A 13992-nucleotide genomic window follows, 5' to 3' on the forward strand; every position below is an offset into this window, starting at 1 on the left:
TGACAGAGAAGGAAACCCAGACTGATCAAAGAAACCATAACTAAGCTTCACATTAGTCCATACCATTTGTACAGTACCTCCCCAAAACCTCCATTTCATAATCACAGCCAACACATCAGAGGCAGCTTGCCGGGTGAGATGGTTGGGGGATACCACCTTCCAAGAGGAACAGAAATCCAGAAGACGTTCTGTTTTAGAGTCCCTGCCACCTGGGCAGATAACAAGAGAAAAGTTAACTTACCCAGCATGGTAGTAAAAATGTCAAACAGTTACAGCCAGCCAAAAGTAAATGTATACTGTACTTTCTATGGCTATGTCTACACTACAGTTTATGTCAGCATAACTTATGCCGCTCAGGGGTGTGAATAAACCACCGCCATGAGTGACATAAGTTACATTGACATACGTGCTCATGTGCACAGCACTATGTCGGTGGCAGAGCTTCTCCTGCTGACATAGCTTCTGCCGTTCACAGAGGTGGTTTTATTAACCTCTTCACCAGGTGCACTGCAGCGGCACAGCTGCATCAGTACAGCTGCACCACTGCAGCACTGGGCATGTAGACATGCCCTAAGTAAAACATTTCCTCTACAGTCCGTTGTAGGCATTCAGCAAGCCAGGCCTTGCCTGGAGCATCTCATTCAGAAGTGGTTCAAATGCTTCACCTCTTATTGCCACGACATTAGATGCGTTACAGAGTGATTGATCCCACAGCTTTAGCAGAGCTGTGTGAAAGCAAACAATGCCAATGGAAGCAATGAGGTGAGGTGACACTTGACATGTAAATAAGACATGATTTCAACAAATTGTTACATCTCATTAGCTTGATTCATTTTTGTTATCCTATAGTTCCTATATTTGGCACTCTGTTCCTCCACAAAATGTGGGGATTCCTCGCATCTCTTTGCAATTCATATCTAATTCTTTTTTTACAGCCACACTGCCATTCTGGATTCCCTATGACCTCCCTTTAGATATTTCATGATCCTCTTCTTCATAACTTAGCTTCCTGCTTCCCACTTGTAGGCTCCCCGCCTTTCATCTCTTGAGAACCACAAGTCCAGCTTTTTGGAGGGTCTCATTTTGGGCCACATGTTTTGGTTCTGCACAGAGCTCCGGTGACACTCTGGCATCTTTGGGAAGCAACCTGCACATACAGGTTTCTGTACAGTGGTGCCAAGCCACAGTTTGAACTGACTGCCAGTGAGAAGCACCTCATCTCTAATCATAGCGTCAATACATATCTGAGACCCCATTACCAAACACAATGTAAAGACCAGCATGAAGGACTCAGACTGCAAAATGGACTTGAGAACATCCATTCATGCCACCTATGAAGGAAAGTAGGGAGACTTGCAGGAGGAACATCTATCAGGACTACATTACTGTCACTGTTCCCTTGGGTTGGGTTTGAACAAGTGGCCAGAAGCTCCATATTCACCTCCATGGCCATCTGGCTTTCTCAGAGGAAATTTATTTTAATCTCTTTTACAAGTAGAATTTTTCCAAGTTTGCTTCCAGTCAAGTCCTGCCCAAAAGAGGTCCTGCACATCTCTCTATCTTCCCTCCATAAGTCCTCCCTCCATTGCTGCTTCTTTCTTTTGGTGAAAAATTAGTCAAGGTAGAGCATCATCACCAAGCCCTGTGGGACCAGTCCCTTTTAGCCCCTTTGTTAAGGAAGGAACATAGATTACATATAGAATATCTGTAGCCTATGGGAAAATAGCAATTGGCGTGTTCTGGTGTCCTGGAGGATGCAATTATAGCCCATCACGTAGTTCTGCCTGTAGCACCAATAACCTCTCTCATAAACTAACTAGGGGTATGTCTACACTACAGTTAGACACCCACAGTTGGCCCATGCCAGCCAACTCGAGCTCATGGGGCTGTGCTATGGGGCTGTTTAATTGTGGTGTAGCCATTTGGGTTCAGGCTTCAGCCCAAGCTCTGGGACATAAGAACGGCCATACTGGGTCAGACCAAAGGTCCATCTAGCCCAGTATCCTGTCTTCCAACAGTGGCCAATGACAGGTGCCCCAGAGGGAATGAACAGAACAATGATCCATTCCCTGTCACCCATTCCCAGCTTCTGGCAAACGGAGGCTAGGGACACCATCCCTGCCCATACTGGCTAATAGCCATTGATGGACCTATCCTCCATGAATTTATCTAGTTCTTTTTTGAACCCTGTTATAATCTTGTCCTTCACAACATCCTCTGGCAAAGAATTCCACAGGTTGTCTGTGTGTTGTATGAAGAAATACTTCCTTTTGTTTGTTTTAAACCAGCTGCTTATTATTTTCATTTGGTGACCCCTAGTTCTTGTGTTATGAGAAGAAGTAAATAACACTTCCTTACTTACTTTCTCCCTCGCAGGGTCCTGAATGTCCACACCACAATTAGACAATCCCTTAGCCTGAGCTCTAGTCAGCTGGCATAGACCAGCCATGGGTTTTTTATTGCAGTGTAGGCATACACAAGCCTCGGTGTCCAAATGGGTTTGCTTACATTTCGGTGGTTTTGCCACTGAGCACAGAAGACACTTGTGAAACACTTCTCCAAGTTAAGCTACTGCATGGAGCCTAATTCCTAACTAGAAGCCTGCAGAAACCCATCCAGTCAAGAGCACAGCTGTAATGACTCATAGTATATTGTTATAGCTTAGCTGTACCTACGTTAAACCCATTAGGTGTCAACCTTTTCATCCATCACAAGAGTACTTCTTATTTCAGCAAGAGGTGACGGTAAAATCAATCCAAGTGAATGAGATTATACCATTGGAACTCTGAGTTGTAGTGCATTGTTTACTCTCGGGAAATTAAATTGTCAGTTATCTTTCCAAATGGGGTGGGAAAGGGAGAAAGCAGGGAGTGCACATTAATACTGTAAAAGTGAAGTTCTAGTCTGAAAAGTGATATGTGAAACTAGCACTTCCTTACTTTACAGCAATGCTCTCTGGGTGCATTCAGAGTCATTGGAGTAGATCTTCATCTGGGGTGAATGAGCATCAAATTACACTGCTTACAAAATTAATGTTCTGAGGTAGCGGCTCCTGAAGCTCAGAACCAACTATCTCTGAGAGAGCGAGCTAGATTCTATGCTGGCTTGTACATCAACAGAATTGCTCACTTAGTTCCAAACTGCTCAGGAGATGATGGGGCTGGGTAGATGTAATGAGGCAGAGATGGCCTAGTGGTGACAACACACAAGACAGAGAGAACCCAACTCAACTTTCAAATCCAGGCTGAGTTTGCAGGGCTAGCAGTTAGGAAGAAAGGTTGTTTTAGCCTTTGAATAAAGCAGATTTGATGAGAATATACTTATGCCTCAACTACCCTGAAGGCCCATCATGCCATTTTTAGAATCACTCTAATACAGAGAAAAAAATCTTTGCAGAAGGCTGAGGGGTGGAGCAACAAGAAAAAATGTTCATGGGAACCTTTAACCTCTGGAAGGGTTTGAACAGGGGGCTCCTCTCCTTGTGAATTGGCTACCAGACTTTAAGGTTGTTGCTGCTGGAATTTTAAGTGTGTTTGCTCTATCTCTGACCTCCTGTGAGACAAGAGATTAAATCTCATTTCCTTCCCTGCTCTCCTCCTCTCTGGCTATCCCTTCCCCAAGGCCCATAACAGGAAGATTTTGAGCCTAATTCTGCCCTCAGCTATGCATTTACAGTTCTCATTGACATCAGTGGGGTTGCACAGGCATAAAATGAGGGCAAAATTTAGTCCTTTGATTCTCTTTTATGGTACAACTTGTACTTTAGTTAACATGGTGGATGGTTTGCAATCAAAGGGGATTTTTTGCCAGGAGGAGGAGCTGTGTCTATAATGAAGTGTCCAGTGCCAGTTTTGGAAAAAGAAAGCCATGGTGATGTGTGAGAGACTTATTGAAGGTAACCCAGGTTAAGCTTGTTCAGAGCAAAAATCACTGTTGGCCAAGATTTCAGTCCAGAGTTAAAATATATGCTGTGGAGGTGTAGCAGTGAGTACCAAACAAGGCAACATCCTGCCATTCAATGGATTTACTGCTGATTTACACCAGTGTAAGTAGGATAAGAATGGCCCTGAGTCAGGAGGGAAAAGGCCCAGATTCTCAAAGGCATTTAGGCATCTAACTCCCACTGAAATCAGTGGGAGTTAGGTACTGTGGCAGAGCTCCAACCTTGTCCTCATGGGTCCCGCCCTTCCAGGCAGTTTATGCTAGCTTCAGAGGCTCACTGTGACCCTCCATGTAGCCCTTCTCTCTCTGGGGCCAGGGTACAGTTTACTGAGCCCTTTTCATCATAAGCCAGCAAGGAGTTTGGTGATAGAACTCCCACAGTCTCTGTTGTTCCTACAGGCTTATTCCAAAGCAGGTTAGCCTCCTGTCCAGAAAGGGGCCTGTCTTCCCCTCCCAGGAGGTGTTTCTGTAGTGGCGGGTTGGGGGGAACCCAGGCCCACCCTCTACTCTGGGTTCCAGCCCAGAGCCCTTATGGCCGTAGCTGTTGGCAGCCGACCTTTCACTGCCAGAGTTGCTACATTTCCTGGGCCACTTCCCCACAGCTCCCTCGCTTCTCTCTCTCTTAACGCCTTCTTCACCCTTATCTTAGGGCTCCCTTTCCAGTGGCTTGAGGGTGTCTTCATTACCCAGCCCTTCAGCCACACTTCCTCTCCTCAGTCTGATTGGAGTGAGCCCTTTTATAGTATCAGAGGGGCCTTAATTAGAGTTAGGTGTTCACATTAGCTTAACAGCCTCACCTGACTCTTTGCACATTAATTGGAGTCAGGTGTTCTCATTAGCCTAATGGCTTCAACTGACTCTTTGCAGGCTAATTGGAGTCCACCCTAGCCTGGAGCAGCTCCTGCTCTGGTCAGTCAGGGAACAGAAAACTGCTTATCCAGTGGACAGTATATCTGTTTGTCTCCCAAAAAGGTTGGTGATGACATCGCCAAGGCAACAGGTGACTGGAAGGGGCTGAGGATCACAGTGAAACTCACTATCCAGAACAGGCAAGCTCAGATGGAGGTTGTCCCTTCTGCTTCTGCCCTGATCATCAAAACCCTCAAAGAGCCTCCCTGTGACAGGAAGAAGCAGAAGAACATTAAATACAGTGGCAGTGTCAGCTTTGATGAGATAGTAAACATCGCACACCAGATGAGGCACAGGTCTTTGGCCCGGGAGCTCTCTGGAACTATTAAGGAGATTCTAGGAACAGCTCAGTCTGTTGGCTGCAATACTGATGGTAGACATCCTCATGATGTCATCGATTACATCAACAGTGGCACAGTAGAGTGCCCAGCTAGCTGAGACAGAAGCCAAGAAGAACTCTCAACATGAAAGCTGATTAAGATTTTTTGTGACAATTACGAACCCTCAGTAAAACCTGCAGTTGTCTGAGAATGGTCTGGTAGTTTAAATACAGGATCCAGGTTGTCATTTGAAGGTGCCAAATGCTGGAATCTAAACACATGGTTACTTCCAGACAATCTTTATTCTGCCACATCAAGATTACACGATTTTTTTCTGGTCACACACTGAACTAATATCTATTAGCTACACTAACAGGTTGTCCTTGAGAGACCCCCCTGCATTTTGGAATGGAGAAAACATGCTACATAAATGTTACAAAGGTTAAAAGTGGAGATTGCCTCTAATTCTAATGGAGACTATACCTTACAAGGTGGAACTTAAAGTGCCACTGTACTTGAACTGGCTTTGCTTAACTCCTATCCCTCGTAAAACTTGCCATCATAAATATATGTATTCCTTGTGAGGAAAAAAAATTATTCTGCTGTACCCAACTGTCCTGGGTCTATCACAGTACCTACATAGTTTTGAGGATCTGGGTCTATGCTACTGAAAGTAAGTGTTTCTGCAGTTGAGGTAATGGAATATATGGGACATTTCCAGTATGTTTTCTTCCTCTGAAGCCCATGCAGATTACTAAGGCTATATCTACACTACACAGCTTTTGTGTTGCTACAGCCATGCTGCTAAAAGTTGCACAGGGTAGCCACTGTTTGTCAGCTCTCCTGACGACAACCCCGTTTGCACTGTCGGCAGGAGAGCGCTCCTGCTAACAAAGTACTGTTCACACTGGCACTTGTTGTGGCAAAACTTTTGTCTTTCAGGGGTAGGGGGCTAACACCTCTGAAAGACAAAAGTTTAGTCGTTCAATTGCCAGTGTAGCCTAAGACTTACATGTGTTCATCAACAGAATAGACCCCACAATGTCTGCTCACAAATGCCTCCTGTAGGCAATTCTCAAAGGAGTCAAGCTTCCTGGGAATCTTACTTACACCACTCTGCCGTGGAATGTGTGGATGTTAGCACATGTCTTGGGTCTCTTTTCTATACATGCAGCCAAGGTTCATGGATTTATTAACTCTGAAACTCACATTTTCTCCTGTTTGATGTGGTGGCTTAAGACCAGTACTCTACAAGCTTCTTTAGTTATCCACACATATTTTTTTTCCTTTGTCAATTAATTTATGTTATGCTTTCCCCACAACAGTTGAATACATTGTTAGAGAACTCAGTAAGTATGTCAAGAAAGGGAGAAAACTTCCAAAGACTCACATAAGAAAGCAAAACCACACGGCTGGTTTTGAACCTAGAGTCTAGCTCATTGCAGCCAACTTTTCAGCCAGCATGTCATACATATGTAAGACAGGAATGGATTTGGTGCTATGCACATATTTTCTGAACCACTGAAGTTTTTCTCTAGCTATTATTTACTTGCTTAAGTTTCCATATACAGTACATACAAATCTAAAAATACCCATGAGTCTCTGGGGATCTGCCATTTCTGACCCCATCTCTGAAACAGGGAAATAATTTCTCTGTATAAGTGCAGCAATCAGGAAAAATAATAATCTTGACTTTTATTGTCAATAAGGATGAAAATCTATGGCCTTGTCTTTTCCTTTGGCCTCTATAGAAACTCTTGCATCAACCAGCTGGGGCCATGTATGGCCTTTGAAAGGCACCCATCGTCTTGGTATCTATGGGCAGATATGTAATTGTAATATTTTATGAGAACGAGAGAGAGAGTTCTACACAAGAAAAAGTCATAATCAAGCTAGTCCAAGCAAGGTCTTGGCATTAGGAATTTACTGAGCTCTAATCCTGGCTCTGACCTCTGAGTCAGCTCCTCATCTGAAAAATGGAGAGAAGAATATTTATCTCCCAAAGCTGTTGTGAGGAACGATGAGTTTATGTTTGTGGAGTGCTTTGAAGATTCAGGCCCCGATCTTGCAAACATTTACACCATGTTTAATTTTCAACACTACTCAAGTGCATAAAATTAAGCATGTGTTTGCAGAATTGATGACTATAAAGACTGAGTATGAATTATATAGATCAGTTAACCTCCTCATTTTTCTGTCTGTTGAATTCACCCTTGTAGCAACAGTATGATATTAGCGGCAAAGAGTCCTGTGGCACCTTGTAGACTAACAGATGTATTGGAGCATAAGCTTTCGTTATAAGCAAGCATTACCCACTTTGTCAGATGCATGTAGTGGAAATTTCCAGAGGCAGGTATAAATATGCAAGCAAGAATCAGGCTAGGGATAACGAGGTTAGTTCAATCAGGGAGGATGAGGCCCTCTTCTAGCAGTTGAGGTGTGAACATCAAGGGACGAGAAACCGTTTTTGTAGTTGGCTAGCCATTCAGTCTTTGTTTAATCCCAAGCTGATGGTGTCAAATTTGCAAATGAACTGAAGCTCAGCAGTTTCTCTTTGAAGTCTGGTCCTGAAGTTTTTTTTGCTGCAGGATGGCTACCTTTAAATCTGCTCAAAAACCTGTAGGAGAACACTTCAACCTCCCTGGACACACAATAGCAGATTTAAAGGTAGCCATCCTGCAGCAAAAAAACTTCAGGACCAGACTTCAAAGAGAAACTGCTGAGCTTCAGTTCATTTGCAAATTTGACACCATCAGCTCAGGATTAAACAAAGACTGAATGGCTAGCCAACTACAAAAGCGGTTTCTCCTCCCTTGGTGTTCATACCTCAACTGCTAGAAGAGGGCCTCATCCTCCCTGATTGAACTAACCTCGTTATTCCTAGCCTGATTCTTGCTTGCATATTTATACCTGCCTCTGGAAATTTCCACTGCATGCCTCCGACAAAGTGGGTATTCGCTCACGAAAGCTTATGCTCCAATACGTCTGTTAGTCTTATCAGGTGCCACAGGACTCTTTGCTGCTTTTACAGATCCAGAGTAACACCACTACCCCTCTGATATTTGAGAATGATATTAATTGCCTCAAACTTTTATTTGTATGTATCAAGTTTTTTATTACCCTTGCCAGATACTTTGATGAATGTGCTTGTGAAAAAAGTATCATTCATTAGCTTGGGTGTATTTTTAGATATTGTTTACCTGCAATGCTGAGGTTAGTAATAACCATAGGATCTCTTTGTAGCCTAAAGCAAGGACATTATGTCAACTTATGCTGCTGTGGTGTTTGCAGATTTGCCTGCATTTTTTATGTTCTCCTTTGTTGTAGGGGAGTAGATCTAGATTTTATTTATGTTCACTTGTAATTTATTGACTTTTGCTTGAAAAGCTCCCAGTCTCAGGAACTGTCCATTCCACTTGGGTGTGCAGTTTGATTAAAACTTTTAGCTGAAAGAAAATGTGATTGAAGTTTTAATTTTTACCGCTCATCCATTAATGAATGTTTTCTTTTGACCATAATGAAATAGCAGCCTCATGTTAACTTTACATTGGTAGTTTATTCCTGGAGCTGGGGAATTCCATAACAATCATTTGCACATCTGAGCTACTTAGCTTTCCCAGCCAGTACCAGTATAGGCACAGGTCTGAAATCCACACAAAAGAGAAACATGATCTCTGTCATCGTAGTTGTGCTAATCTATCTCTGCAAATTGAAAATGCTTTTGGGAGTACACAAATGGAATTTACAACAGCCCATGGGACTTTCAGCTGCAGAACTGAACTGAGGTAAAAACTGTGGCTGTTGTTTTTTAATGGGCTAGATAATTTTATGACCACTAACAATCATTGTTACAGGTAAACTCAAATAATAGGAGTAGTCAAATCTCATGGTTAATCTAATTTGGCAAAAGCCTCTAGCTGCATATTCCATTCATGTAATTTTATAAGCAGTAAACTCATCCCAGCCCAGCCCCAGTACAAGTGATAAAGAGTATTTCCTGTGTTCGTTTTTCCCACAGCTTGCTGCCCTGATTTCTAAGCACAAGTAAGGGGTAGGTATGAGTTTAGCCTCTGAGAGGAACACATCCTTCTTTGAAGCTGGTGAGCCTCAATAAATACAACTGCATCTAATTAGCTTCTAGCTAGGATGGCTTCCCTGAACAGCCTCTGAACAGCTGGGGATTAACCCCTATGTAGCTCAGGAAGGCTTCCTGCCAGGGACACCACTGGAGCAAAGAATGGCAGGGCATTGGGGTCCTCTTCATGGAAGGCTCACCCCCAAGACATGTATTTCACATGACAACCCCCTCTTCCCCTCCCCCCCAACACCCCTTTTATGAAGGTTCTCAGTATTTTTTGCATATACTGAGAACTCAGAGGGAAAGTTATGAGACAAACAGAATGTAGAGAAACATTGGCAGGCTCTGGAGGGGTTTGGGCAGGAGGCTTCTCTCCTTGTGAATTGGCTGCCAGACTTTAAGGTTGTTGCTGCTGGAATTTTAAGTGTGTTTGCCCTGCCTCTGAGCTCTCACCCCACTCCATACAACACTACACAATTGCCTAGATCGGGGTGTTCAAATATTTTCATAGCATGGGGTACATCTGAATAGAGAGATTTTCTGATGGTTGCCTCATTCCTTGTTGTACACGCTGCCTTTCCTCCCCTGCATGATGGCATAACATCTCTGCAGAAACTGATTGCACAGAATAATCACCATAAATAACCAAAGTATTTTAGCTGCCTTTAATCCAATAAGTGTTTTTTCCTTTTAGAAGATCATCAAGCACATTCTGTACTTTTGCTCCCCCTCCCATCTGTTTCATTTCTTCCAGCAGTAGCACCATGTGACCAGCCAGCTCTCTGCAGGCCACCTGCAGGGGTTCCACAGACCAGAGCTTGGGAACTGCTGGACTAAATACATTAGGGTTCTGGGTTGGCTGGTTTGTATGGTTGTTTGCAGGAGGGCAGATCAGAATCTTCTGAAGTAGCAAGTATTGCCCACAGCTGGGGCAAGCCATTTTTCTAGAATGACCAGTGGTTTGATTCATGGAAAATCCTAAGTGACCCACAAACACTATGGTCCAGATTCTGTCCTGGTGTAAATCAGCATAGCTCTATTGAATTCAATGGAGTTAAGCTGATTTACAGTACCTAAGGAGCTGATCCCATATTTATGATTGTGTGTAAGAAACACAATGAAGGCAAAGAAAATCATGAATCGACATAGCTCAGAGCCTTAGTTTACACTCTCTCAACCTGATCCAAAGTCTGGTGAAGAGAATGGGAGGCTTTCTGTTGACTTCAATGGGCATTGGATCACGCATTTTCTAAGAACAGCAAAGTAGCGTGGACAGATCAGAAGAGGAAGTTTGGTGCCTTTTATGAAAATTCTTGTGTCAAAATATGTCAATCTAGACAAAACAGAACATGTCCTCAGCTTGTTCATTTCCAGGCTTGTTCTCTAAAATCCCAATAAAAAGTTGTGAAGAAACAAAAGAAGTGAATGTTAGAATTAATAAGCTAAAAACTTCATTCCTTCATTCAGTGAAAATTGGAAAGTGGATACAGTAAAATTTTTATTATATAGATTTAAAAGGCTTTAACTTACTCTTTCATTATTTCCTTTCAAACATTCATTGGGAAGCCCAATAATCTGATTCCACTGAGACAAGTGTGCAAATGTTTTACTCTAACAAAGAATCTAAACTTTATCTGACCTCTTGAAAATAGTAATTATTTCTTTTGTTCTTTGTTTTATGCGTCAAAACTTTGATTTCCACGCTTTGAGGATCCAATGAGGGGGGGCGGGGGGGGAAATCACAGCGCTAAGTTTAGCAGAAGACCTGGTGGCATGGGTGGTCATGCTACACAGCTTGGTCCTTTTCTTTGAGCTAGTTAAGGGCCTGATCCTGCACTACTGAAATCAGCGGGAGTTTTGTCATTGACTCTAATGGGAGCATATTAGGACCTATATAAGGTGATTGCAGCTACTGGTATTTAAGATGCAATGGTGCCACCTACTGGGTCCACATTTCACCCATATTCCAAATAATAGCACAAAAATATTTTAATTCTGCTGAGTTTGGGGGATTTCACACATCATAGTTTGAGCCTCTGTACTCATTCTGTATTAGACAGTCAGGGTGAGATTTTCAAACTACGTAGTCTGCAAAGAATGTTTTAAAATTATTTTATGCTTTTTTTGTTTCTTTATTATTTTTTATCTTGGAACATCAGGCGTATCAACTCTGACGATCTCTGGTGTTGCTGTAGAGATCTCAGAGATGAATACTGTGAGTTCCCTTAATCTAAGAAGTAATATAGAATTCCTTTTCCCCCAAATGTCATATAGGTATTGGTATAAAACAGCTGTTAAAAAAAAACAATTAAAAAGCAAAGTGTTTTAAGTAATCTGACTAAAATTCCCCTTCCCTCTCGCTGCTCAGCATTCTCTCTTCTGTATTTTTTTGATGTCCTAACTTCACCAGCTCGCAAGTCGCAACAGAGTCGTCAAAGATAGACAACAACTGATTTTTAATGTTAAAAGGAAGTAGGAAAAAATACTTTTACAAAAACTTTTTAGACACCATAAAGAGGACACACATCCATTTCTTCTTTATTTGTGGGTTACCTTTAAAGCAGGGAATTAAAAGAAAAAAACAAAACAAAAAAATACATACTTTCAAGTAAAATTTTCCTATGCTTCTTTCAACATCAGATGGAAAAATGGAGTCAGCACAGCATGAGCATCAGTATTTTTTGGTACTCTGTATAATGCTCAAATTGGCTGCTTATGCCACACTAGCCCATACTCTGCAGGCTACCAGTTTGGAAAAGAAAAAAAAAACTTTTGGAGGAAAAAAAAAAAAGAGGGAAACATTGGAAAAAATTGGAGCATACAATCACTTTGGGGAGAAATAGCATCATCCTTCCACTTCCCCAATTTGAGCACTGGCTCAAGAAGTTTGTTCCCATTTTAAGCTGTTTCATGTTAGAGTGTCACTGACAGTGGAGTGTTGTGAGCATTTACTCATGGGAGCAGTTCCACTTATGTCAGTAAAAAGAAAAGGAGGACTTGTGGCACCTTAGAGACTAACCAATTTATTTGAGCATAAGCTTTCGTGAGCTACAGCTCACATCCGATGAAGTGAGCTGTAGCTCACGAAAGCTTATGCTCAAATAAATTGGTTAGTCTCTAAGGTGCCACAAGTACTCCTTTTCTTTTTACGAATACAGACTAACACGGCTGTTACTCTGAAACCTGTCATTATGTCAGTAAGTGATCACCAACATGAGTTAAGGGCTCCACAATCTGGCCTTTATTATCCAAATATATTCACTTGCATAGGATCACATATTCTTGATTTCTTCAATAGGTGTCCAGTTAAACAAACATCATTGCTTGGAAGAATCCCTCAGGATTGAGGAGATTAAACAAACTCCAACAAGTTTCCATTTTTGGATATAAAAAAGTTTCAGCTTTTCATACATTTCTACTTAGTAGAACAAAGGATTCTAAAAGGCTTATTGAAGCAGAAATGTGCTACATCTTAAGTGGGCAAGATTTAGAGGTGAAAGCCGACAAGTGATGCTCTATAATCTCAGGAATACAGATGTCCTGTTATGGCTCCTATGTTTGAAAAACATAATACAGAAAATGTATAGACATGCTATAAGTACTCTCCAAACATTAAATGATTGATACTCATAACACCGCTGTCAGGTCAGTAAGTATTGATATAGTACAGGGAAAATGAGCCAGACAGAAGTTAAGGCCAACACTGTGAGACTTGGGTGCCTAAAGACAAGCATCTACATCCATAATTAGGTAGCTAATGAGAGTTTAGAGTGGTCTCTGGCTGCGGGATGGTCAGCCAGCTGGTGAATAGGTCCCCTCTGATGCGGGGTGGATTGGCCATTTGGGGGCTGAGACCCTTGGCTCTTGAGGGGTATATTTCTCCCCTGAATGTTGATGAACTCCCTTAGCCTGGGGGGAGGGACCAAGGGGATGGGTCTCCCTGGCTAGGATGAGGGGCTAAGGAGGAATGGGTTTCCCCGTATTGTCATAGAGGGTTGGAATACAAAGGGGGAAAGGGTTCTTCCAGGCTGTCTGCCATCAACAACAATTCAAGCTGCAAATGGCACCAACAAGGAGAGAGCGAAGAACTGCCAGACTCACATGCAGTGCTGAGACAGTTTGGCCCCAGCATCTGTCCCTTTCCTCCTTGTGCACTGCTGGAGTGGGCAGAGAGCATGTAGGAGTGACTGCCTGGTGCATCTAGTTGGAACTCTTAGTGGCACTGGTAGGGGTCCCAGAAGGGGCATTCCTCTTGGAGAAGCAGTGTGGCCATAACAGTGAACCTGTGGTGTGGTAGCTCCCTGAGTGATTAGCAACTGGCTCATTGGTAGTCTCAGGAAGAGCTGAAAATGTTAAGTGGCAGGGTTGGCCTTAGAATTCCTAGGAAATGAGTTTTTGCCATCACTCAGTCCTGTCTGCCATTATCACAGCACTCTGCATCAAGATGGCCTCAGAATTAACAGAAGGACTAGCAAGATAGTCCTGGGATTCCCCCCAAACTTTACTGACTCCTTTTACATTAAAAGTGTGTGACCCAGGGACCTCTTTGCGCCAACTGGTAGAGGGCACAGAGATACATGGGAGCCCCTTGGTCTCATATCTACATACTAGTCCACCAAAGAATGTCATGTCAGGTCTCTGATGAAAGCCTGGGTCACATTGGTCACTCTAGTCATTGTAATATGTATTTGCAGATAATATATAAGAGGCTCTGTGTGTGTGTGTGTGTGTATATCTCCTTAA

The 13992-nt window shown here is 42.7% G+C and overlaps 1 protein-coding gene across 1 annotated transcript; it reads left to right on the forward strand.

The window, feature by feature from the left end:
- The first annotated feature begins 138 nt into the window (after window positions 1–138).
- LOC140916442 (large ribosomal subunit protein uL11-like) lies at window positions 139–5289 on the forward strand. The gene is made up of 2 exons (XM_073358089.1): window positions 139–285; window positions 4915–5289. Exons 1-2 carry the CDS (start codon window positions 139–141, stop codon window positions 5287–5289), a joined length of 522 nt encoding a protein of 173 aa, XP_073214190.1.
- The last annotated feature ends 8703 nt before the right edge of the window (window positions 5290–13992 follow it).

Source organism: Lepidochelys kempii, chromosome 8 (genome assembly GCF_965140265.1).
Source record: "Lepidochelys kempii isolate rLepKem1 chromosome 8, rLepKem1.hap2, whole genome shotgun sequence".
Lineage (NCBI taxonomy): Eukaryota > Metazoa > Chordata > Testudines > Cheloniidae > Lepidochelys > Lepidochelys kempii.